The sequence below is a fragment of the Malaclemys terrapin genome, chromosome 7 (assembly GCF_027887155.1).
Source record: "Malaclemys terrapin pileata isolate rMalTer1 chromosome 7, rMalTer1.hap1, whole genome shotgun sequence".
NCBI lineage: Eukaryota > Metazoa > Chordata > Testudines > Emydidae > Malaclemys > Malaclemys terrapin.
Window position 1 is genome coordinate 117,426,752 of NC_071511.1, and position 27,573 is coordinate 117,454,324.

Below are 27,573 nucleotides of genomic sequence, written 5' to 3' on the forward strand. Positions count from 1 at the left end.
GGGGTTTACACAAGAGTGAAACTGGGACCTGGAATGTATTTCTATCCTTTCTGATTCCACTTACTGAACACAGCTAAGGCAGTGAGTTTCAGTACAAAATAATCAGACTCCTTTCTCACCCCAAAGTGTATATACAACAAGATAAAGTTTACATTAAAGACTCACGTCACATATATAACTATGTAATCCCATGAGTTAATAATACCTAGTCCAGAATCCAAATTTATACTAATTAAAAAACAGCTATAAAGATCTATAGAATCTGGGTATACAGACTCTTAATTTAATCAGAGAAAACATATTTCACTATAGACATATTTGTGTAAATAAGCAGAAAATAAATCCAAGGGAATATTTCTTTTTCTTTTAAAAAGCTAGAAAGCATATTGGCTTTTGTGCTTGAGCTGTAGCTAGGAAAACCACTAAAAACAAGGAACAGTAAATAAATGCCTTTCCTTTCATGCAGGGTATGTGTTACAATACAGATTTATTAGTATTTCTCAAAATATGGCTGAAAGATTAAATGCAGATTAATAAATTCAAGGTAATCACAGTGCAACAAAGCCAGAGCAGTTAAGAACACATTAGAAAGCTATAGCGATGACAATTAATAATCATGGGAATGAATGGAAAACGGTTTTGAATGCAAAAATAGTAGATTTGGAAGCACAGTCTGCACTACAAAAGATTTGCTAGTATAGCTGGGCCAGTTTAATGGCAAACCCTCCTAGTGTAGTGTACCAGTAAAAAGTGTAGCTTATACCAGCAGCGCTAACAAAATAAACTATACTAGCAAAAGCACTTTTATGCCGGTATTTCTTCCGCAGACGGGCTTTAGTTGGTATAGACTTGTTGGGTGGGAAAAAAAGAATCACACCCCTAATGGACATTGCTTTACCAGCAAAGTTTCTAGACTGGGCCTTAAAGCAGTAATTTTTTTCAATTACTGCTTTCCACAACCACTCCTTACCCTGAACGTACGGCGTGTTTTTTATTTTGGTAAAAAGCCGAAACGAACTATGAACTATTCCTTGGTGTCTTGTTCAGCTGTTATTTATACAATGCAAGGATTTAAAAAAAAAAAAAAGTTTAATCCTCTGTTTTTCAAGGGGGGAAAAAAGCTGACGAGAACAAACAACTGAAGTTAAGGACTGTTCTTCCTCAACTTGCAACAGAGGTTCATGGAGCATATATAAAAGATTTTGAATAGCACTATCAATCTCTCATATTAATGATTTGTTGTTGCCATTCTCTACATACCAAAGTAAATACAGTCCATTAGCATTAAAAGAACTATTTCTGATTTTGCTGCTGTGACCTGACTTCCCAGCTAAAACAAATTCCACCGAAAACAATGGCTTGAATACTTTCCACTCTCAAAGCTCACACAGAAAATAGTAGTATCAAGGGGATACAATTTGTTCAAGCACACTGGGGGGAAAAAAGTGCTTTGTTTATAAGCGCTTAAACTACCCTTGTCTAAAGGAGTTTGTTATGCCAAATGTCACATTTTGTTATTACGACAAACAACTCTATGTTTTGAAGCACATCTGTGTCCAATAACTGTAATATATTTTTATAAAATTATCAAAACCTCTGCTTTAAACATTGTACAGGAAAACAGAGTCACTAGTGTTTAATTTTATTTCTAAGGCAGCACTACAATATTTTCTTAATATTCTCCACCTCTCCAAGCCATTTCCTGTGGTTTGTCTTAAAATGTAGCCTCGTCAGCCTAAACGGTAGTGTCAACTATACATAAGGGTTTAGAATGAAAGCTACTGTATGATTTGAAACGATACCATGACTGCAGAATCAGCAGAGGTCCGGGGCTCAGTGGGTCTGGAGCCTGAGCTAACTTCTTATTTCTAGAGTTGGTTTTATCTCCCAGATCAGGGATAAAACAAGTTAGTATGGGGGGAAAGACTGTGCTTCCTCTGCTCATGTTGCTTCTGTTCTGTGCTACACTTGTTAACACATTAAATATTTAATGATGCACAATACCCTTTATTTTAGTTTAAATTAAATAAACTCTTCCTTCCATTGGAAATTGACTTACTAAGTCCCCAGAGAGTAGAGATGTGTCTATTCTTCAAAATATGAATATGGACTTGGAATACTCACAAGTTTGGGGATGCTTCTATCTCAGATTTCAGCTTGGCCCATTACTGGCATATATATAAGTCTAGCTGCAAAATTCAGATCTGGATGCAAATTCCAAAGATGGGAGGTATCCAGAGCTGGGGTTTTGGGCTCATCACAGCATTCTTTTTGACTACGTATTAACATCTTTCATAGTTAATGACTTTATAACTAAAGGGTCCTGTAACACGCGGATAAAAAATCCCCAGAAAGTGTTGGACTCTTTGGTACTAAAAAGGCACTATGTAATTACATAAAAAGTACGAAGAGAAGATTTTGCATCACAATTTGACAGTGACTGAAAAACATACAAGGTTTCTGGGTCTATTCTAGTCTTTATGTATGAGTAACTCCTACTGATATCAAGGGAAGGCACATGAACATACAGCTCTCTATGCTGGGGACAGACCCTTGCAATGTTAGAACCCCAATATGAATTTGTGCAGATGCAAGTCTCTCTCTGCATGGAACCAAATGCAAGACAAGGGTAATTGAAAGTACAGTGCTCAATTTGATTTTTTCCTGTTTCATATGGGGTTGTGAAATTATAGTGATTATTTACGTGAGAGCCTGATGGTGGTTGGAATCAGGTAGAAAATGCAGGCACCGTTGTGTGAGCTCCCCTACCATGTTTTTCAGTTCTGGAGATATCTTAAGTAGGACTGCCAACTATGCCAAACTGTGTACGGAGGAATTATATGCAATAAACATCCCTCACTGGAGAAATGGTGATGTTGTATTTTATTAAAGTCAACTTGAAGTTTCACAATATCCTAAAACAGAACTGTGCAACTACCTCTTCTGCTTGGCATCAGTTCCCTCTTTATGAACAACCCCAGCAATTACAGGAGACAAGCAAAACCAAACACAACTGAACCAAGAAAGCCTTTTATCTATTCACCTCACCATGGTATTTTTTTAAATTAATTTGTTAAAGGCTTTGGGGGGAAAAAAGCATTAGGTGCTCTTTATAGCTGGAACATTTATGGCCTTCTTCAACTTCAATGTATTTCTTACAGATGCTTGAGTATTAATGGACTCAATCAAAGAATTAGCAATACTGGACTTTAAGTACTTTACACAATTAAATGCTAATGCTTCAGTCATTAACAATACCACTAAATACCATTCCGAGAAACATAATGCAGGCAACGTATTAAAACAAATGTTTCAGCAGGTTCCAATCTTTTAGTTTTTCTAAACAGCTGAGAATGAGAAGCCTAAAAACAAGCATTTATTATCTTTGGTTATAAAAAGAATACAACACTAAAGATGAGCAAACAACTGATGACCGCTATTATAAACTCTAGCCTATTGCCTTCACATAGCCTTTGCTTTTTTTGTTTGTTTCATGTCTGCTTCAGGGGGAGAGTTTTCTTGGATACTTTTACTTTAAATGACTATTTCCCGTTTTTCTTTGAATCTCAATACTGTCAACTTGTTCAGTTTTGAAACCTGAACTGATGCAAAAATCCAGATGACAGTCAAGGGATTTAATAATCAGATGTCTCTCTGGGCTGCTTGGAAATGTGTGTTTCATATTATATTAAAAATATTGGCATCCATGTGTGTTGTGGCAAAACTAGCTGATACAGCAGTGGCCATAACAGTAGTAGTTTGGCAAGTGATGCGAAAGAGGACAAAGTGCTATTATGAATTTGTATTAAGCTATTACAAATGATGGCTCTATTTTGTAAGGCTAAGGCAGTAAAGAGGTCACTTTATTTATATAGCCACATTGTAGTTCTAATTAATGGTGATATCAAAAAGTGTTAGCCAGCAAAATAAATTAATCTGAAATTGAAAAATTAAACTAAAAACAAAACCCTGCCCTGCCTGAATGAAGCTGTAGAAAGGGGATGGACAAGGTGCAAGTCTTGTGGTAGGAACATGACCCAGCCTACTGGGGGGCAAGGCAAAATGGCTCAGGGCAGCAAGGGGAAAGAAGGGAACAACAGTGGAGGAACATAATTTAGTGCTGCCCCAAAAGAGCATTATACATCTGTTTTAGCGCATGCTGCTAACCTCAGCAAAAGTGTTGGAGGCTGGGGGCCTAGCTACGCCCCCCGCAGGTAAGTCATGTCCCCTTGGGACTGCGGTACATTGTCTGGGGCTGAAATCTGGGGCCCTTCCTAGTATCCTTGCAAGCAACACTCAATCCTGTTATACTGGGTGTAGTGGTAAGAGAAGTAGGTTTCCTCTGCCCTGTCTTTTCTTTCATTAACCTGTGCAGCAGAGAGCAGGATTTTGCCTTCAATTAAAACAATTTGTATTTCCTTTTTCTCCAGAAAGCAGTCAGAGAGTTCGCCTTATCACACGGATAGTTTTCTATAAAGAAATCAACAACAATGTTGTAATTGTCTTTCTTGAAAGGAGGCTTGTCTCTGTCCCCAAACAAGACAACAACAGAGAAATCAGCTGATGCACATTGAGAAAAAGTAAGGGGGGAAAAAAAGAATTCTCATTCAGTATTTAATTGTAAAAATATGGTTGGGCGGGAAAGAGCATTCGAGAAAAGTTTCAGTGTTACTATTGTCTGAAACCACTACTTTGACATGTATGACAGGAGGGTTTTAATGCTATTAGCATTCTGGTGGATGGAGACGTTTCCTTCACCTCATAGTTCAATTGCCCTACCTTGTTGCTTCACGGCCCTTTTCACATCTCAGTGCAATCCCTCCTCCCACAGAGCTGAGATTTGTCTATAATTTAGCAGTGTGGGAAGGGCAGGTTGGTTGTGACTCCCAACACCTGTTCATGACCTGAAAGGTCTTTAATTTTGTATGAAAAAAAACTGAGATGAGAAAAAACAACTAAACAACAACTCATCTGAGTTTGTATGGAGAGTGGTCACCATTTAAAAAGTCAACGTTTGTCAAAAGGTTACTACTCAGTGGAACTTGAGATGTGGTAGTATTTCCTTTTCTATGTATACAGAAAAATCTCTGATGTCTCAGAGATGTCACTTCTATGTGGAAACTTTTGGCAAATGCTGACATGAATGGTGGCCACTGTAATGGAATATGTACAAACTACTCTCACTATGCGACAAACAATTTATATTAAGTCTGGCTGGATTTTTTCTTTTAACTACCAGACTAGTTTATTAAGAGGTCACTGTCAAGTAATATAAGCCCAGAGTTTATGTATTTTTAAAACGGGAGGTGGTGAAGATAAAGCAACAGGTAACAAAATATTTTCAGAGGTGTTTTGAAAAATAATTGTGTGGGTTTTCTTTTTTCTTCTTTTTCTTTATATATTCCCCCAAACTTCTAGGAACCCAAACACAAAAGCATTGTACTTACCAGGCATGAGAACTGGAAAGTGAAACTCACTTTAAAATGAAAGTGAACAAACTTGTTTCACTGACCTAGGTAGTTGAAGGTCAAAAAAAATAAAAACCGCTCATTGGTGAGATGAAAAAAAAATGTTTACATAACTTTCCAATTTGAATAATGTAAGGATTAAAATAATCTAATAATAATCTAAGGAATGTTTTGAGACAATTGTCCCTTTTAAATATTCCTCAGCATTTAGACACGCATGGTCAATATGTAAAGACCAACTCCTCCTAAACATACAACAATATTTATCTCAAGCTTTCCACTAGTAAGAAAGATTTCTAGGATTATGTTTCATGCCTGTGCAATAATGTCTAGAGAAACATAGCAATATACAAAAAGAAAAAGATTATTCTGCAGGTGGTTTTACCAAAAATGTTAACAAAAGTTAATATTGAAAATAAGGAAAAACCAACTAAGTAACAACACAGAACAAAGAGACCCCTGAAAGAGTGATGAAAACCACAGAATAGTGATAGGGTGGCTTTCCATGTGAAGATGTGTTCTTCAGAGCTACCGCTCTTCTTCCTTGTCACAATGGAATCCAACTCTTCAGACAATGATTATATATTCTCAGATCATGGATCAAAGAAAGCAGGCTACAAGGGTCCCAAACTCAAACTGGTCTTAGAACTTACAGTTTAGAGAAGAGGGCCAGATTTAATAGGCTTCCCAACCAATTATACAGGTCAAACATAGTAATATTTTTTCCATAAAAACTGTATTAAATTAGGTCAAATGAGCAAGAGGACAAAATAGAAACTCCAATATGAGTAGCTCTCTGTATTTATCAAACAGAGCACTTCTCTGATATCTTGTGCACCTGCTCCTCCTTTCAGTTTCAGAGGATGAGCACTTGCAACAAGCATTTCCATTCATTTCAGTGAATAGAATTTTAAACACACACAACCAGTGCCTAAAACAGAAGCTGATCAATGTTCTGAAGCACTGTCTTTTTCTTTCAACATACACAGCATCCCATACCCCACGTACATATTGTCTATTTCTACTGCACCATCTTTGGGTCAGGGAGCCGATCTCCTGGTCTTCAAAACACCTAGGACACTACTGGTATGGTTATATATATATACACACATACAAATAAAAGTGTGTGAGTAAACTAAAATATAAAGTTTATTAAAATATTGCCATGGGTAATGTGGATAACATGTTTGCATATATACAGGTATATTATTTTAAAAGCACGCTGACAATGTCCTAGGTGCTTTGAAGACAAGTAAGACGACACACACACAAACAGTATGCTCTGTCTTATTCCAAATAGAACATTGGCCAGCTACTAAGGAACAACCCAGCTCGTGAACAATTCCCACTTGAAGAATTATAAATGGCTCATCTCATTTGATCACTTAGATGCCTCAAGATGATTCCTCTGAGGAAACTGGCATGTGGGATTTTATTTTGCCCATTGCTTGCTGGTACAGCTTTAATAAATCATCAATAATTCAAAGGCAACTGTTAAAATATGACCAGCAAAGTGCACCAGCGCTAGAGGTGTTCCATAAAAACTCTTCACAAAAACCTCATCTAGACCGCAGTGTTACCAACTACCTCAACCTACCTCCATTTCCGCCAGCAGTGACTACTATTTGAGCCCTCTTCTACTCTCAGTGTGGAGTGATGGCTAAAGAACAGGCTCACAATACAACATTTTTCAGGTGTACATAGTTGTGAAATATACATCTTGAATGTGTTTAAATTAAAGGAAAGTTTTGGATTATAGAAGGAACAACAATAGTTTTGCAAACCACAGAGTTATTGTGCATGCTACTTTGAGAAATTTAGATGCATTCCTAGATTATCCTCATAGCTATTTTTCTAATTATTGTAGCAAAACTGTATTTAGTTTCTATTTTTTCAGGGCAAGGCAGTGCTGGTGGGAAGGGGATTTAAGAGATTTTTTTGCTGGTATTCACCATCAGCTGTGTGAGAGCAGGTTATCTCCAGAACCCTCCCATGTCCAAATGGGGCAATGAGGATCAATAATCATTCATTCTGAGAAATCACTATTTTATGTATTTATTCCCCATACAAGCTGGATGACTGCAATAGTGGTGCTCTTTGCAAAGGAAAGCTATTCATACTGTTCCATTAATCCGTTTGTCCTTGAGTCCAGAAGTGTCACCTCCACATCGCCCTTGAGTACCTAGGCTCATGGAGTGAAAGCCACTCCAGTATTATGTGATAAGTAATAGTATGTTGCCTCTATAGCTTTTCTTTCATCTTCAAGGATCCCCAAATACTTTACAAATGTTTGTACAAATTATAGCTCACTTTTGAAATGCAGCTGCTGTTTAACAGCAATCAGTATTATTACATCACAGTTCAGAGCAGTTAGAAGGATGCCATTTCTGATAGAATTGGCAGGAAGAATTTTAGATAGGTAGAATGTAATTGCCTATACTGGAATTAGGCTAGAACACCAAGGATAGCACCACTACTCTTTGGTGTATACATGGTCATTATACCTCCTGGTATGGATTAGCTATAGATTGGTTGAACCCACATCAATATTGTTATCCACCTTTATGTCCCAAACTAATATCTTAAAGGCCAGTGGAGCTGGAATTTTTACCAATCGCATCCCCTGCACGAGGTAATCTGACAGGCTGAAAGTGCACCATGGACTTAGCATCTCCTCCAATCTAAATCCTACATTAATAGCAGAGTGCTCAAGGACTGATTGTTGTATCACAGTCCCTTCCAACAGCAGGTCTGAAACAAAGACCCTTGTCTAAATTCTTTGTATGTTTCTCTCTCACCCTCTTCTACATCCATCTCCGTCCTAACCTCGCACCAGAGTCAGCAACACTGCCATTCAGTTTGTTCATTTATAGAATCTACTATTGTGCTCATCATTTAGGGATGTGAGAACCACACAGAGATTAATGAATTTTCATCCTCACAACACACTTGAGGTCAGGAAGTAGTAGCATTCTCATTTTACAGATGGGACACTGACCCACAAGGAAATGATTTGCCCAAGGTTACACAGGATTTGAACCTAGATCTCCTTAGTCCCAGTTCCTTAACCATGAGACCATCCTTTCTCTTACAAGACAACTGAGCCAGTTTCTTGATTCTGCTTTCCAGTTCAGGAGAAAAACTGAGTAACAGAGTTACAAGATTAAAAAAAAAAAGCAATAGTGAAATAATTTCTACAGTTAAAAATTGGAAGGTAACATGCTATCAAACGCACACAAACATGCATAAGTGTAGCATCTAGCTTACATGAAATATGGATACAAAAAGCCTATATAAGTAATAGTGGAGTACTGTTTTATTTTAAACATATTAGCCACGAGAAAACTATACTTAAAAAGCATATATAATGGCTCATAAAATGAGACCTTTTATCTTCTCTTCATCCATAAGCTTGAAAATACTTTATCCCTGCAATTCGAGGCAACATAAAGAATCTAGTGAATAAATAAAATATCCTTTTTTCCCTCTATAAATATGGAGAGGAAAAAAAGAACTAAACAACCCTCATATAAATAGCTTGGCCTTGAAACAGATTAAAAGACCTAAAAAGCTATGCCTTCATATTAGCCATAGAGAATAGAAAGTGAACACTTTTTTTTTTTTAATTAAAAGAAATTTTGTTATTGAGGATATATGTAGTACCTGTCAAAACAGAAATAAGCAGAAATAGAAAGCAAAAATGAAATCTCAATCTGTCATGTAGTAATGTAACTTTCACCTTTGGCTTCTTTATATGTATGTAAATAATTTAATTAGTGTAAAATACAGTGAGACCTACAAGGTAGCCGGTTCCCTTTGTAACAGATTGCCCCTAAGTATGGTAAGCTGATGGCGTATAATTCTGCTCCATCTTTACTAGACAACAATATTTGTTAAGCAACTGGGTTGTGTTAGTCATTTTGACTGTTGGCCCTGATCCTTTGGGCCTTGAAACCTCACTCATTTAGCTTGAATCACTTCTTTTGATTAACTGTTCACTGCTTACAGCCAGTCGAATTTTCACACTGGAGACCAGGACAAATCCTTACAAATAATTAAAAAAAAAAAATCATGAAAAAATAAAAAGAATCAATTGGAATCCTGTCAGGTATTTCAGTGAAAGCAGGATCAACCCAAGGTTAACAAGAACCTTAAAGATATTTGGTTCATCCTATGCACAGATTCAGTTCATGGCATCAGAAATGGCAGGAGAGACATGAAAGAAAGGTTTTATTTTAAAGTTAACAGCAATATAATTTAAGGTCCTGATCTTGCATGGATATCCACATGGGAAGACCCTTGCACCTGCACAGAGTAATTTGAAAGATCTGGGTTGCATTGACACATTTTCAAAGGGGCTATTAGCACAACCTCCTTATATTTGTGTGCAAATTGTGCAGCAAACAGAGTGAAGGTCTATGAAAATATGCAAATCACTATATTTATAATGGGTTAGATCCTCTCAGCTGGTGTAAATTTGTGTAGGTCCAAGTCAATGGAGTTATGCCAATATGTACCAGAGGAGAATCTGGCCCTAAAGCATTTTCATGATACAGGGATGTCCTAAGCATAAGCTATGTAAACTGTTAAAAACATTGCTCTATTTAAAATAAAAAGAACTGAACATTTTATACATTTTCTTAGAGTTTAAGATGGATTTGGATTCTCATCCATTTCTTGAAAAGTATGTATTTTTGTGTTGGTAGATACAAATATTCTCCTTAGCACCTAGTTGATAAACTTTTAATGTAAACCTGGTAGTTATTTATTCTGGCTATCACTATGGAAACATTTTGGGGAAATCACAACCTCAAGCCCTTTACTTTCTTTCTAACACTCGGCCACTCTATTTGGTATAAGCAGTGGGTTTTGTTTGTTTTGTTTACACATTGCTGAAAATAAAATTCAACTGACTGCGAAAGAGGGCTACTTCCTGTCTCAAAGGTTCTTAAATCAGTGACCATTTCCGTGGCACAAATACTCTAGTACAGTGGTTTTCAAACTGCAGGTCGCGATCCAGTACTGGGTCTTGGTGGCTCTGGTCAGCACCGCCAACTGGGCTGTTAAAAGTCCTGTTGGCGGTGCTGCCTGGCCTAAGGCAGGTTAGTCCCTACCTGTTCTGACACTGCGCCCCAGAAGTGGCCAGCAGCATGTCTGTCTCCTAGGTGTGTGTGTGTGTGGGGGGATGTCATGGGGCTCCATGCACTGCCCCCACCCTGAGCACTGGCTCCGCACTCCCATTGGCCGGTTCCTGGCCAATGGGAGCTGGGGGGGCAGTGCCTGCTGGTGAGAGCCACGCAGAGCTGCTTGTGCACCTCTGCCTATGAGCCAGACCTGCTGCTGGCTGCTTCCGGAGCGCAGCGCAGTCCACAGTGCCAGGACAGGGAGGAAGCCTGCCTTAGCACCCTGGCTGCGGCCCTGACCGGGAGCCACTGCAGGTAAGCCCATGCCCCACTCCCATGTCCCAATCCTCTACCCCAGCCCTGAGTCCCGCAAACCCAGAGCCCCCGCTTGCATCCCAAACTTCCCACAGCCCTCACCCCCACACGTCAACCTTCTTTCCCAGCCCTGAGCCCTTCCCACACCCCAAACCCTTCATCCACCTTTGGGTCTCGAGCATCAACAATTTTCTTCAACTGGGTCACCAGAAAAAAAAGTTTGAAAACCACAGCTCTGGGCAATTTAATAATTCTGAGCCCCTTCTTTAAATTTTATCTAATAAAATAAAATGTTTGTTGTATTTCAAAGGCTTATGTTCCAATAGTTTGCAGTATTGAGCTTTCTGATGCTGCGTGATTCTGAAACCCCCTTTTGTCCTCATAAGTTCATGATGTATGTCTATCTATAACTCTTTCTTTTTTATGGGAATAAGACCAGCCTTGTCTCACTAACTGTCATGTCAGAGGAAGAGTCACAGTTGTTTGACTTGATCTACATGGCAGCTAGCGGGACCACCTGCACTGGGTATGAGCCGTTACTGAGCTTGCTTTGTACCATCTTGTGAACACAGCAAGCCTTTTAAACTAGAAACAAGCTGATATGTGACTACACCAATTTACAATGGAAACGTTCAGTCCAAAAATATGGGCCGTCTTTAATGGCCAAATGCGTGAAGTGCGTACGTTGTTTACTGATTATATCATTAAATAAAACAGATGCCTGAAGTTCTCCATTCACCTACGGTGGATTAAAACACAATGGTGTAATAGTGTGGTAAAATGGCAATGTAAAGCATTGCTTTATCCTGGTACAGTATTATAAATAGCTGCTCACAAATGAGGTACAAGGCCTCACTGCCACTAATAGTAATTAGCTTAAGGCTGAACTGAAAAAACGGTACCTTCACAATCAACACATGTGTACCATTCACACTTAAAACTACATTTAAAAAATATAGCGGTGACTGAAAACAGCAAAGTAGTTTCCCTGGAAGGATAAAGTGAACCATATACCTTCCAATATCTAAGGCATGAGAACATTTTTAAAACAGCCTAAATGTTTAAATTTATTATTTCTACATCATCATAAGCGTGCAGAGTGCTTTGAAGATTTCTAAATGTACCACCTATTTGCTCAAAAACAAGCATAACAATATAGAACCATAGAATATTAGGGTTGGAAGAGACCTCAAGAGGTCACTTAATCCAACCCTCTGCTCAAAGCAGGACCAACACCAACTAAATCATCCCAGCCAGGACTTTGTCAACCCGGGCCTTAAAAACCTCTAAGGATGGAGATTCCACCACCTCCCTAGGTAACATATTCCAGTGCTTCACCACTCTCCTAGTGAAATAGTTTTTCCTAGACCTCCCACACTGCAACTTGAGACCATTGCTTCTTGTTCTGTCATCTGCCACCACTGAGAACAGCCTAGCTCCATCCTCTTTGGAACCCCCTTCAGGGAGTTGAAGGCTGCTATCAAATCCCCCCTCACTCTTCTCTTCTGCAGAGTAAATAACCACAGCTCCCTAAGGGTACATCTACACTACAGCGGGGAGTCGATTTAAGATACGCAAATTCAGCTACGTGAATAGCGTAGCTGAATTCGACGTATTGCAGCCGACTTACCCCGTTGTGAGGACGGTGGCAAAATCGACTTCTGCCGCTTTTTGTCGGCGGCGCTTACTACCACCTCCGCTGGTGGAGTTAGAGCGCCGATTTGGGGATCGATTGTCGCGTCCCGACGGGACGCGATAAATCGATCCCCGAGAGGTCGATTTCTACCCGCCGATTCAGGCGGGTAGTATAGACCAGACCTCAGTCTCTCCTTGTAAGTCATGTTCCCCAGCCTGCTAATCATTTTGTTACCCTCCGCTGGACTCTCTCCAATTTGTCAACATTCTTTCTGTAGCAGGGGTCTAAAACTGGACACAATACTCCACGTTGCCTCACCAGTGCCGAATAGAGGGGAATAATCACTTCCCTTGATCTGCTGGCAATGCTCCGACTAATGCAGTCCAATATGCCATTAGCCTTCTTGACAACAAGGGCACACTGTTGACTCATATCCAGCTTCTTGTCCACCATAATTCCCAGGTCCTTTTCTGCAGAATTGCTGTTTAGCCAGTCGGTCCCCAGCCTGTAACAGTGCATGGGATTCTTCCATCCTAAGTGCAGGACTCTGCACTTGTCTTTGTTGAACCCCATCAAATTTCTTTTGGTCCAATCCTCCAATTTGTCTAGGTCACTTTGCACTTTATCCCTACCCTCCAGCATATCTACCTCTCCCCCCAGCTTAGTGTCATCTGCGAACTTGCTGAGGGAGCAATCCATCCCATCATCCAGATCATTAATGAAGGATATACAAACAGGCTTTCAGTTCAAATTATGACTAAGCAGAGCAGTGCAATTCAAGGAAAGAATTTGGCCACAGATGTTTCAATCTTAAGTAACCAGTTGATCCTCTGGATAGGGCAAGGCAAAGACGTAACTGTCCAGTGCTGGAAGGTGCTTTAAGTCACACTTCATCTAAAATCCAATCCAAATGCTTCAAGTGCCCTTCTTGGGCTGATAATGCAATTTGTTTTACTATTGCCATGTGCACGTTAAACAAACGCTATTAGATGATAAACGCTACAGAGAGAGATCCTCTGCTGAACCATGTTAGCATTCACAACACAGTAAGTAAATATTTGCAGAACGCACACAGGTCACTGAAAAACTCCTTTCCTATTTTCCTCAGCTGGAGCATAGGAATACCAATTCTGAGCAATTGTGCACAGACACAACTCTTTAGCACATATAATTGTATAAAATTCCAAGTAAAATGCAACACAAAACCAAAACCATGTTTATAAATCAATTACTTAAAAGAATGAGTCAGACCCTCAGCTGGTGTAAATCTGTGGGCACCACTGACTTCAAACTGATGATTTACACCAGCTGAGGGTCTGACCCCTTGTGTTTCCAGGTACAAAAGCATAAACTATTCATATTGCTTCTACTATTTCTCAGCTGTCTCAAAAAAACTGCAATTAATAAGAATCTACTGGAAGACAAGGCCACTTTTTTACCCGAGTTAATGAACCCAATTATAGTAGAAAAGGAGTATTAGTGCTTACAATTTGAGGGGACAAGTATGTTGCAAGATTCTCTCTTTTGACTAAATCATTTTCTCATTATCCTCGTGTAAATCTGGATTATCTCAATTGATTTCAATAGTTACTATAGATTTACAGCAGTATTATGGACATATTATAAACAGTAGTTTAAACTGTAGGAGTGAAATTTAAAGAATTTCTCCCATGTCCCTCAAATTTGTTGTTTAAATCCTATTGTGACTTTTATAGGCCTTCTTGATCTGAACCGAATCTTCCACAGTAAGGTGGAAAATGTCTAAGACACAGGAAAAATAATGAAACCCTCATACCCCCGATCACTAAGCAGACTAAACAATTTCACATTACAAGACCCCATTCTCTAATTCAGGGCTTTGTTATTCTTCAGACAGCTGGCTGACAGGTTAGTAATGTGTGAACATTTCTTCCCCGTGACTCAAAGGTCCAGTCCAATACATCTACACGTGCTGCTCAAGGACATAAGTTCTATCATAACAGCACTACTATCTTATCTGCAACCAGCTTTTTCCAACTGATCTTGTTTTGCTTGGCTGTGGATTTCATTGAGGACAGTCACCATTTGAGTCTGCATATCCTTGTTCAAATGAGTAACCCTTAGTGAAGAGTAGTCCCATTGATAGCAAGAAGAATACGAGGTGTAAGAACTGTTCACTTGAGTAAAGCTGGCAGGATTTTGCCCTGGCTTTAGAACAATACCCCACTTTTATCTCCTAACTGACTCAAGTGAAAACCTTATACTCTAAATCAGTGGTCACCAACTGGCAGATCAAGATCGACTGGTCGATCCTGGAGTCTCTGCCAGTTGATCGTGATCTCCGGCCGCTAAAAGTCTGGTGGCACAACGGAGCTAAGGCAGGCTATCTGCCTGCTCTGGGCCTGCACCGCTCCCGGACGTGGTCAGCGCGCCCCCACGGTGGGCAGGGGTCTCCGCTCACTGCTCCTGTCTGCAAGCATTGCCCCCTCAGCTTCCATTGGCTGGAAACGGGGAACTGCAGCCAATGGGAGCTGTGTGGGTGGCGTCTGCAGGGAGGGGCAGCGCAGAGTCATGTGACCCCCCCCCTCCCCCGGGGCCGGAGGGGTATGCTGCGCTGCTGACTGGGAGTCACCTAAGGTAAGTGCCACCCGGCGGGAGCCCACAGCCCTCCTGCACCCCAACCCCCAGCCCTGAGCCCCCTCCCAGAGCCAGCACCCCATACCCTCTCCTGCACCCCAACCCCCTCCTGCACCCCAACACTCTGCCCCAGCCCTAAGCCCCCTTCCGGAGCCAGCATCCTGTAATCCCTCCTGCACCCCAACACTCTGCCCCAGCCCAGAGCACCCTCCTGCATCCAAACTCCCTCCCAGAGCCCACACTCTGCACCTCCTCCTGCACCCCAACACTCTGCCCCAGTCCAGAGCCCCCTCCTGCATCCAAACTCCCTCCCAGAGCCCACACCTCCTTCTGCACCCCAACACTCTGCCCCAACCGGGAGCCCCTTCCTGCACCCAAACTCCCTCCCAGAGCTTGTACCCCTCACCCCCTCCCGCATCCCAAATCCCTTCCCTAGACTGTTGAAAGTGAGTGAGGGTGGGGGAGAGTGAGCGACGGAGGCAGGGGGAATGGAGTGAGCAGGGTGGGGCCTTGGGGAAGGGGCAGGGTAGATCCTGGGTTGCACTTAAATTCAAAAAATGATCTTGTGTATAAAAAGGTTGAAGACCACTGCTCTAAATCCTGAATTCTTCCCCATAGGACTGTTTTTTATTTTATCTCTTACCTTATCTCAGCATAGCAAAACTGAAATGAATTAAAAATGAAAACTAGCTCTTAAATACTAGGTAATAAGGGTAAGATTCTAATCGAACACCAATTTTTCATCAGTGTGAAGATTACACTGTTTTTAGTGGATTTGGTCCTTTAAACCAGTGTGTGATCAGAACCAGAGTCTAATTCTGGCTTAACTCTGCTTCTACTGAAGTCAATGATAAAACTTCCATTGACTTCAATGGGAGCAGATTAAGAGGAATGCTGAGCATGTTTGGAAATCACACCCATAATGTCTAAATCAGGTTCTTCAAATTATGGAACTCAACAAAATATCCACGGGGTTGTCTTCTGCCTACTAAACACCATCCCAATTCTCTTCTACTTGTTTCCAAAATAAGCAGAACAGTCTGCAATGTAGACGAATGGCTTCGTAAGAAAAATAGTTGTAATTCTTGACAATATTTTTTCCTCCCTTTCTAGATGGGTGAGGTAATTTTTTTTTTTTTTTTTTTTAAATTAGACCAGAAGAAGAGCTCTATGTAAGCTCGGAAGCTTGTCTCTCTCACCAACAGAAGTTGGTCCAGTAAAAGATATTACCTCACCTACCTTGTCTCTCTACTATCGTAGGATCGACATGGCTGCAACAACATGGCATAGATATTTTAAATATTTAAAAAAAAATGTAACAGATTTCACCTTTCAAATTTTGGTCAATTTCCTATTTTCTGTCTCACTCCTCTCTTCATACTGAAATTTCAAACAATGGAAATTCAATATTCTTACCCATTGTGTCTCATCTTAAGCCAATTCCTGAGCTCAGATATACAAATGCATAACGCCAACAAATTAAATAGTCCCTGCATTTGCAAACCTCGTAGCAGTCTGTGCACAAAACTGTAGTTCGGCAACATCTGAGCTCCTAAATGTTGCATGTTAGGACAGCTATGGATTTCTTCTGCATCTATGCTCCAAAAATCCCACAAATAAGGCTGACTTGATGAAAAGTGGAGGTTACAATTAAGCTTTGTGCACCAAATATTTATATCCTTCAGACTCAGAGAAGGGCAGAAAAAAAACATTTCCTGAGCACCAGTTATTTCACACTCATGGTAGAACACATGAGCCTCTTTAGATGCAGTCACAGAGATGCTGTCTATCTACATATGATTTTGCTCATCTTTCAACTAACTTGAAGACCAAAGTGTAATCTCTGATAAGGCAGGATTTCATGCAGCTGTGATTGTCTCAACAGGACTTTGTGTTTATAAACAAATGTCTTAAATACACTGCCTGATATGCAATAAGTATAACCGTAGGTATATGTTGTTCTGTGGCAGTTACAGTGTGAGTTGTGTTAAAACATGTTCTTCAATTCAGTGCTGGCCTTAATCGGTACAACACTGCTGACTTCAGAAGAGTTATGTCCAATTATGAGAACAATTTACACTTCCAGCTTATGCTGTGGTTTCCCTACTTCGCCCTCATAGCATAAATAATCTGATGAACATTTAAAATATTTTCATTTACTGCTTCACAATACCACTTCTGAGAGAACTCAGCCGAACAGAAACTAATCATGCCCACCGCAAGAAAGCACTGCACCAATTTGCTGCCATGAGCTATGACTTTCCATGATGTTACAGTTATGGCACATGCCACTTATTTTGGCTACGGGATGTCACTGCTGACTATGAAATGCCTTTTGCTTCACTCCCATAACAAAATATTATAAACTTTACTGTCTTCTTTTAAACTCTAATCTCTTAGTGACAGTTAGCATATCTCAAACACAGTGCAACTAGAGGGGTCGTATGCTATTTAACCTATTTAACTATTCTTGGTATATGTAGTCTAGAATGATCTAGTGTGGAGTAGTATCCATTAAGACCCTGCTCCTTCTCAAAAAACATAACTGTGCTTTTGATAATGCCATTTCCAGCTGTTCAGATGAACAAAGTTGATGGGGCTGTGCGGGAGCGCCGTGGGAGATCAGGAATGGAACAAGTGAGACAGTAATTCCAGTGGGTTTAAAAAGGGGAATGGAAAAGAGGGAACAAAGGCCATTGCCCATAAAATAGAAAAGGGGGAACATCCTAGGAAGGTTGTTGAGAGTAATGTCCATAATGGGCTCAGAAGGTCAACTGGACCCAGGGAAAAGTCTTCCAAAATAAACTGAAAAATAAAACTGATGTCCAGCATGTGATCTGCACACTTCTGCCTGAATAAGCGAGTGACAGGCCTAAGACGTGACACAAAAATAACAAGATTTCAGCAGTGGAAATGCATAGTCTTTTTTATCCTGTGTATTGAAAATATTAAAATGAAAAGATCAATTCCCTTTCTCTTTAAGATCTTGTTTGCCTCATTTCAACCTCCGATTAAATTTTTATCCCTGCATTACTAACCTCTAAAAAATTGGGGTTTTGCAAAGGACACTCTGGCACACACTGACCCTCAGGGGCATGGCTTGCACTGCTGAAATGATCATATATGGCCTGATTCTGAGTGGTGCTGAGCATTTCCTGCGGAGAATCTTCAGTGGCCACTGCTATCAAAGGGCATGACATTTGCACAGCACTGTGCAAGAAAAGCACCCTGACTTCCACAAGGGGCTCGCAGGAAGCTTTTCTTGTGCTAAAAGTAAAAGCAGAATATGATTTTCGAAGAGCTTTTTATCATTTCCACACATGCAGAATACAGTCTGCAGAAAGCATGGCAAGACCTGAAAACTGGCTGTTAACTGCTCATGAATTACAAGAAATGCATCTTGAAAAATATATAAGAGAACATTTCATATCTGAAATAAGAACACGAAACGCAGTGAAAAGTACACTGATTTTTTAAAATTCTTCTTTTTAGTACTACTGATACATGTCTCTATCCTTAGCATAACTGGGCAGGAGGGCTAGCTCAGTGGTTTGAACATTGGCCTACTAAACCCAGGGTTGTGAGTTCAATCCTTGAGGGGGCCACTTGTGGATCTGGGGCAAAATCAGTACTTGGTCCTGCTAGTGAAGGCAGGGGGCTGGACTCAATGACCTTTCAAGGTCCCTTCCAGTTCTAGGAGATAGGATATCTCCATTAATTATATTATATAACTTTACCCCTTTATTTGACAAGTCTCAAAGGTTTACATGTTTTCTGGTTGGAATTCCTAATAATGAAGTATGTTTACCCTTAGGAATTATGCTGACATTACAGTTAAGATTTCCAGATGTTTTCCCTATCACTTCAACAAAAAAATAAGACTGCCTGTTAAAATAGGGAAAAATGACTAGAATGACCAGTAGTAATTAGTTCTCAGATTTGTTCTGGCATAACATAGGGCAATAATATGTTCATTATTCAAGGAGTACCTTGTGATTAGTTGTGCCACATAGTTTTTCAGTTTCATTTGGATAAGACGGCATATTTCATAATCACAAAGGAGTAATTTAATATTAAAATACAAACATTTACATTAGTGTAACATTTAAATTACAAATGTTGAAATTTAGGAAATGAAAACAAAAAGTAATGTTCTCACAGTAACATTAAAAGCCCACGTTATGCATCCTGTGTATTTTATGACATACATTTAATATAAACACTATAGGCTAGTTTGTCACTTTGCAGCAAGCCCTGAGTATGGGGCAGTGCATAGCTGTGTTGCCCAAGGAAAGGACCAAGGGTTAAAACTCTTTCCCTAGCTCCCACTTTTACTTCAAGTTAAGGGGACTGCTCACATGCGTAAAGTTAAGCATGGGCTTAAGTGCTTTGCTGAATCAAAGCACAAGTCACTGGATTAAACAGACGTGACTCTAGATACATGACTGGAAGCAGGCATTTGCACAAGAATGTACCATTTCAAATCACTTTTCAGAGTAGAACAGCACCTTGAAGTGTTTTTTTCTTTCTGCACTAGAAAACTGATGAAACAGATTCTACTCAAACTTCAAAAACAAAATTGCCACTGCAAAGCATGCAAAATTTCTGCTGGAAAGGAAAACTTATCCAAACGCATGAAAATGAGGGTTATAAAGACAGACCTAATCTTACATTGAACTATCGCAGTGCATTTGAGATCATAAAAGCTTCCATCAGAATTACTGGAGAATCAAATCACACAGGCTTTGCATTGACAGTGAGAAAGGCTTTTGCTCTAAAGAAAGTTTGATTGTGAAAGACTTTTGGGATGGAAACAAGCAAAGGTGGGTAAATGAGGAACTCCTTTGCCCAGCTGTTTGTATTTGAATGGTCTCTCTTGCTATTTGTGAGAGTGGTGATGTGGGCTAGGCAGCCAAGGAAGAACTTCTGAGAAAGTGGAGCAGACCATAATTAATTTTTTTGAGTCTCAAAGAGCAAAGGGATAAGCAAAAGAGCCTGGTGGATCCATTGCTCCCTAGTCATTCGGCCAAATCATTCTGTAGAGGTGGCGCACATGTCAGACCTGGGAGGCAATTTCCTTAAAGCTGGATTCATCTCATAAATAAAGACTAGTCCTCTTTGCAACAATTGAAATATTTGAAAACTGCCAGGAACAAGAGCAATTTGTATAAACGGCACATTTTATTCACAAACTGAGGTGCAGACTCTCAAGGGGGTTTCCAGGGCACTTATTAAATATAATGAAACTTTGGAATGTTGAAAAATAAGTGTAGGACTAAAAACCTTTGGAGTTCCAAAGGTTGATGAAAGTTTGGCTATTGGAAATCTGGGCAGTTATAGCCAAATATTGCTGGGAACAATCTTAAAGATTACCACTGGGATAGAATACTTCTTATTCCTGGTTTTACTAGTGGTGGCAATTCATACAGGTGTTGGAAATTCAGATAATTTATCACCTGAGACTTGTATACTTTTTGCCTCATTTCCATCAGCTGGAGCTAATGACTGTGTCCTGTTTAAAATTAAATTTTAAAAAAAGGTCCTTTTAGATGGGCAGATGTGTTCATGAGTTTTCCAATATATCTCATATAACGACTCCGAAGATGAAAATCTGAATTATTAGAAGGTAGAGTCATAAGGTCAGAAACCATGATGTTCTACAAGGGAAAACAATGTGTAATTTTGGAGGGTACTAGATACTTTTCTTAATAATGATGATGTCAAAAAAGTTCTTGGATTCTACATCTCCTGAAATAAATGAATTTAGAGGAAGAGTTGGTGCCGAATGTATCTGTTATTGAGACATTCACACCTGGAATATTTATTTGGCTACTGTTTGATTTTGTTTGTTTTCCATTAGGCTGTGTGTGGCTCGGAGACTCTCCAAAGAGGTTATCCCACATCTTTGTTAAAGCTTTTCATGGCTATTGACCTTGATCATGGACAAAAGAAAGGCAGGGAAATTGTGTTTATCAAAATGAAGGGCTCTCATAACGTGTGGTGGGATTTATACCTTTCCCTCAATCTGTCCAACAAACTGTGACCTGCTAAGATCATGGAAGGTTGGAGGCGGAAGGATGGAGGATTCAGATGGGGCCTCATTATGAGATTTGGAAAAGTTGCATGATCTTATGTGTGAATCTGTTAGCTGGAAACTATAATTGGAATTTTGCTGGCCTAATGTTGTGTATTGAACATTTTAGATTTATCATTGTATTAAATTTTGGGTGGTGCCAAGAGCTATGGATAAGTGACAACCAAAATGAATAATTAAATAGTCCCTTAGTCATTTTGATTGATCTTCGCAAATTCTTATCAGTTCGCTGATCTTCTGAATAGTGAACTGTCTAAATACAATATGCCATTTTAGATGCAGTCTCAGTCTATGTTCTTTTCAGGATACTGAAAATACCTGCATATTTGGAAATGAAGATGGATTACATTCTAGTTTAAGTGAGGAGACAGTTTTTAAACATTCATCCTAGATCTCTCTTCATCTGCAGCTATTTGTGCCAAATTAGCAGTAGGTAATGAATTCTGATTCATATGAGTCAGCCATTTCCTGTAGTGGTTAGAGCAGCAAACTGAGATAAGGAATTCTATTCCTATTCTGCCACTTGATTCATTGTGTGAGCTATGAAAAGTCACTTAACCTGTGTCTATTTCAGTCCTCCAGCTGTAAAATAGGGATAACGTTTACTCGCCTTTAATGAAAAGTTCTATACAGCTGAAAAAGTATTTACCATCAGTTTGGAGCATAAATCTGCATTGAGGTTGATAAGCCTCTCTAAATATGTAATCCCTTACTACATTTGACCATGCTCACAAAAGAAGATGGTTGGCCTTTCCCAGTTATAGAAATCTGAACAATTATACTCAATACATCACATTTGTAACCACTAAGGTAGGCGTACAACTTCAAAGAGTAACAGTAGATTCATACACGATAGCAGCAACTACAGTGTTCAATTGAACAATATTTTTTCTATCTGATAACTGTGAAATATGGCCCTACATCATTGTTCTTTATTGGTTCCAGCAATTCAGTGTATGTCTGTATGGTACTTAGTGGGGTAAGCAGTATTAGGCTCCAACAGCCAATCTATGGTAATTATTTTCCGACACCTGCACCTGATGTAGTTCTTTGATGACTTCCTGTTTTTAACTCTTATGATTGCTCCTCAATGGCTAAACAACATTTAGAAGTTGCTGAGACTGGGATACCGCTAGACAGTTTTTTCATTATAGTCATGAAATATTATATCACTCCTGGATACTACCTGTTTGCTAATAATGTCCTGAGAAAATTTTCAGAGCGTCTCCTACTATATCAATTACCTCCACATGGGCAACTCCTTATGCTCATCTGTATGAATTGCACAGATATACCCTATTTGCTTGGCCTAAATCTTAACCTTTTAACCAGATGGGTGATTCAGTTAGGCTTTTTTTTTTAAAAAACAAAGAAAGAGAAAATCCACTGCCCTTCTGCCATACAAAAACCACGTCTTTTTAGTGTTTGACTACATAATCCATTTGTCGGAAAACAGAGCCTCGGGTATATTTCACAAAGGTCATATTTTTCATTTGGTTTATGGAACACTTATAAACTAGGACTCCAAACTGTGATTCCCAAACACAAAACAAAGTCAAAGGTTACAGCATATGTTTTTGTTCCAGCCTCTTCAAATTACTTGCAAATGTATTCAAACACAATGTGAGCAGATACTTTATTTTATTGAAAATAACAGACTACAGAGTCCTGTAAAAAACAAGGCTGAGCTACATCAAGCATAAACATGGAAAAAATACATTGGTTTAGAAACCCATAAATCCTTATTTGAATCTGCCAACCTGAAAGCCAAGTATAGCCCGAAAAAACTATTTTTCCTAAATGCTATGTCTGATTAAGCCATACTATTAAATGACAGCTGAACTTTAACATTAATATGATATTATTTAAATAACTGCATGATTTTTTTTTACACTAAAAATGATGAATGATTTTTGGACAGCTCAATTGACATAAAGCAAGAAGCCCCTTTAATGAGAGTTGACAAAATGGAGACATATGCAGAATATTCGTTACAGCTCATGTCGCAGGGCCCTTCCTGGGGAGGCTATGGGTTTTTTTTTTTATATTGTCTACAAGCACTGAAGCATCTCTTTCAATTGCCACTTCCTTTCTCCATGGATTTTGAATTTAGCTTGTGTCATTTACATATTACTCTTAATCACAGAGTTTTGGATGTTATGGTTCAGAGTTGGAAATGTGAGAAGTCTGTGAAATGGAGGCACGAAGAGCAGTTATCTTAACCTTTGTCAGCTGGGTATACAAGGAACTAAGAAAGCTATTTTCTGAAGGAGACTTATGGAGAGATAAAGCTTGCACTGAAGAATAACTTATAATATTCCGTTTGCCAATATTTTCCAAGGCTAGCAATTAATCGCTAACTTAGCTAAAACTTTGGATTTTTTTTAAAAGCAAATTGGCTTGAACAAATACACACTACAAGAAGGCTTGCATGTTGTGAAGAGCAACTTAGGAAGGGTCAGCTCATATCAACTTCTTGCGGAATATTCTATGAATAATCTATTCCTTAAAAGTATCATTCCTAGCATGTCCAATGCCACCTATAATTAGGGTGACTATTCTTTATGGAGCCAACTATAAGTCTAGAAATACAGACATCATAGTGCTACAAGTGTACTGCTTTGCTGAATAGATAACTCTATGTCCAAGGATTCCATTGGCTAAAACAAGCTTTCTGGTAAAGGTATTGATTTAAATTCAAGGTGGCTGGAAATCACTGAATATCTTTCTCATCCTCCCTAAAATCCCAAGTAGATTTTTAGGATGTTGCAATTTTTTTCTTCACACTTCACTTTAAATCCCAAGGATACATTTCCATAATATTACACCACACAGGAGAAGCATGCTCAAAACACAATGTTTTAAAAAGGATGTCTCCCTAGTATGTTCAAACTAGAATGAATTATTTTAAATTATGCTCTGAAGATAAATTGTGTTATAAATATAAAACAATCAAATTTAAACGAATAGGTTAAAACACCCAACTGTATACCCAGGAATAATGGGTGCTGGATCTCCATTAAACAGACTATTTTTAGAATAGGATAAAAAATGACAAATAGTTCAACAAAGGAGCCACACCTCCGATGCAGTTGTACTTATCCTGTTTGGCGTGGTGCTCTGTTCCCCTCTAGTGACACCTAGCCCAGCTACAGACTGACGAGTCTGCTACAGCTTTGGCTAATGGCCCTCTAGCTTTTAGCTCATGCAGTAGAGGCTCAAACACTAAGCTTCAGAGGTCCCAGGTTCAATCCCGCCTGCCGACAACCAGGGTCTGTCGGCGTTACACAATGGAAAACTATTTTATAGCCAACCTAAATTCTTTTCCTAGTTTGTTCAAAACTCCTATGGTAAAACTCCCTCTCATCTGATTTTTCCTCAGTGAATGCTTCTGCCAACATCAATATTTAGTTTCAAGAGATTCTGCGTACTGGATTGTGAGGGAAAAAAACATGCAAGTTAGCCAAATGCTGAGATATAATTAAAAATAATAAAGCAGATAGAGACAGAGGCATCCCTACCTTGTCCTTACCTTCGCAACATTCCGGTTAGGATCCTGGAGCTCTTCCCCAAGTTTGCATCTGTTTCTCTAAGCTGAGGAGAAGAGGGTTATATTAAAAAACAAAACAAAACACATGCACTCCATTAAGTACAAAAGCAGAGAGTTCTATTGTATATTGGTTTAATCTTCCTCAGTTTTAGCTCGCATTCAATTCTAGTAAAGCTCTGAAATTTAAGTGTAGATTTTTTTTCCTTACATAAAGATGAAATCTGTGAAAGATTCAACAGTGGATGTAACAAAAAGCAAAGGCTCTACAAATAAAGATCTGAGGAATAAAATGCATTGCAGATTGGTATCTATATTTTCTGGGTGTGTGCGCGCGTGTCGTCTGTGTGTATCTGTCCTATGAATGTTACTGGGAGTTAAATGAGGGTACCAAGGGATGAGGAGATACCCAAAGGGTTAGCTAGTCTTGTTTTTTCACATACTATTCTTTCAGTTGTTTTCATAGATGCTCCAGACAAAGCAATCTGAAGGAAAAACAATATCACAGAACAATGTCATATTATTGCTACAGTGGAAAATACATCTTTAAAATATTTCCATAGTGCTTCTACAGCAAAGTTTTACATATTTGAAATATGAAAGTAGGGACTAGTCTTACAGTTTATAGCAACTTTAATTGAAACGGATCTCAAAACACTTTACAGATTGTGCAAACTACTAATAGATGGGTGTATATGAGATTATACATCATATTATAATTATATTATAATAGCTTTTCCCACCCCTTTGGTGGACAAAAGGTAGAGGTTTAACAGTGCTCAGCAACACTACAGATCCAACTGAACATAATTACCTTGCTTGTTATAGAGCTCTATAGTAAATACTGCATTTTAGGCAAATGTCAGATTTAAGAGCAATTTTCAGTACAAGAAAAGGGAGGCTATAGATTCAGTCTCACTATCTCTCTGGCCTAATAAATATTTAAGTATTTATACCAAGTGAAACAACTCAAACAGGAGAGACTAAGAGAGAATAGCCCAGAGAATAGCTGGAGAATAGCTACCCCAGAATAGCCAATAGCCTGGTGCTTAAGGCACTTGGGTTGCAGTCTGTGCTCCAGAGAGGGGATTCAAACCTAGTTCTTCTACATTGCAGCTAAGTGATCCAACCACTGGTCTACTGGATATAAGAAGTGGGGCACTACCACGGAGGCCTCTCCTCCTTCGTTTTGTGAAGTGCCTAGGTCCCCTTGGGAATCTATCACCAGGTTTCCTTTGTTTTTTTAAGAAAATGTTTAAAAATGCCTAAAATCAAAACAAACCTTTCATTTTGGGTTGAACAAAACATTAAATACGACCTAAAACTGTTTTTTGGAAGTTTCTATTCACTGAAAATGCCCAAAATGTAGGTTTCAGGGTGACCCGAAATGAGTATTTTTTTCCTTCAATTTTTGGAACTGCCAGTGAATCAAAAACTCAGCTATTTGCACACCTCTACTGTCTTCTTCACAGACAGACAAGACAACAAATTTGCTGGTTAATCCTGGTTATTTTACCATTGTAAAAAGCACCAATCTTAAATTTCAGTATCAGACATCAGATGGGAAGGAACCTCCTCAGTCATCGAGTCTTGTTTCCTAATCTATCTTTTCTGCACTGATAGCAAAATCAGGAATAAAGCTCAGCAAAATCTAACAACTCTAGGAAGCCCTTCTTTGAAATGCATTGTAAACTACAACAATTTTCTCTGAAGGGGAACAAGAATAAAAACACTATAGAGACACACGTGTACGGAGACACAGTGCAGTTGAAATCTAAAGGGGAAGGTGAAAGGGAAACTATAAAATGTGTTAGTTCCTCCCCCCACACTTGATGAGAGAAGACTGTTCTACAACCTGCTTAAGCAGGTGCAAAAATAGGAACTGAGGGACTGTGTTGGTGGGGAACCTTTATACCCTCAGTTACTTAGATCTTTATATCAGAAGCTTGCACCTCCCAAAGGCTGCTTGGAATGCCTCCATGTCTCATGTGGCAGAGTGACAGTTAACCACAAGAGAGGGGATTTGTCTGGAGAGTTCATGAAGGAGACAGGTATATATATTTATTTTCTAAATTTTACCACACTTCATCCAACATTTACTTCTTCATTATAAATTCAGATTTAATGGGTTGCCTGATGATTCAGCAGGTAGGACAATCAATGCCTTACTGCTATCAGAGACTTCAGTTTTGGAGACAAAACATATTCTGCGTTATAAATCCATAAAAAGTAAAAGGGCAACTAAGCGGAAATCTCCAGATAATGAAGAATTTTCGCTATCATAAGTTACACCCAACAGTACCTATTGAATACCTAGTACACAAGGTGCATTAAGAACAGCTTTCATTTTCTGATCTTGCAAATATTTACTATCATGTTTAATGCTCACCACTGAGAGTAGTTGCATTCACCACATTTAGTAGTAAATGACTGTCAGATAGGACCTTTAGTTATGAATGTCTTATATAATATTTTACAGAATTATTTTGTGGTTATATTATTTAATTAAATGCTACTAAAGAAGAACAAAGTAGAAGGATAGGAATAATTGACACTCCCACACCCCCACTTTGAATGAAAAGGCAATGTAAGCAAATGTGTGTGCTTTCCAGTTGCTCTTTTATTACGTGTAATGATAGGCTCAAACATAGCAGGTCAGAGGGAGAGGGTAATATGGTGTTTTCCCTCCTTCCTTTTGTTATAAAAATAAGTTTTCTGCTTTTTACCTTTAAATATCAGGTCCTAACTTCCCTCTTTTTGCTGGAGAAGTTTGG

At 39.1% G+C, this 27,573-nt stretch overlaps 1 protein-coding gene across 7 annotated transcripts in view; it reads right to left on the reverse strand.

Moving 5' to 3' along the window:
* Positions 1-27,573, reverse strand: part of VTI1A (vesicle transport through interaction with t-SNAREs 1A) — a 344,685-nt gene that overhangs the window by 99,707 nt on the left and 217,405 nt on the right. For 5 of the 7 annotated variants that reach the window (XM_054035481.1, XM_054035480.1, XM_054035482.1 and 2 more), the window contains one exon: positions 24,785-24,846. In XM_054035481.1, the coding sequence (XP_053891456.1) occupies positions 24,785-24,846 (62 nt within the window). Of the gene's footprint in view, positions 1-24,773; positions 24,847-27,573 lie in introns of all 7 variants that reach the window. The other 2 variants (XM_054035485.1, XM_054035484.1) reach the window with 1 other exon arrangement.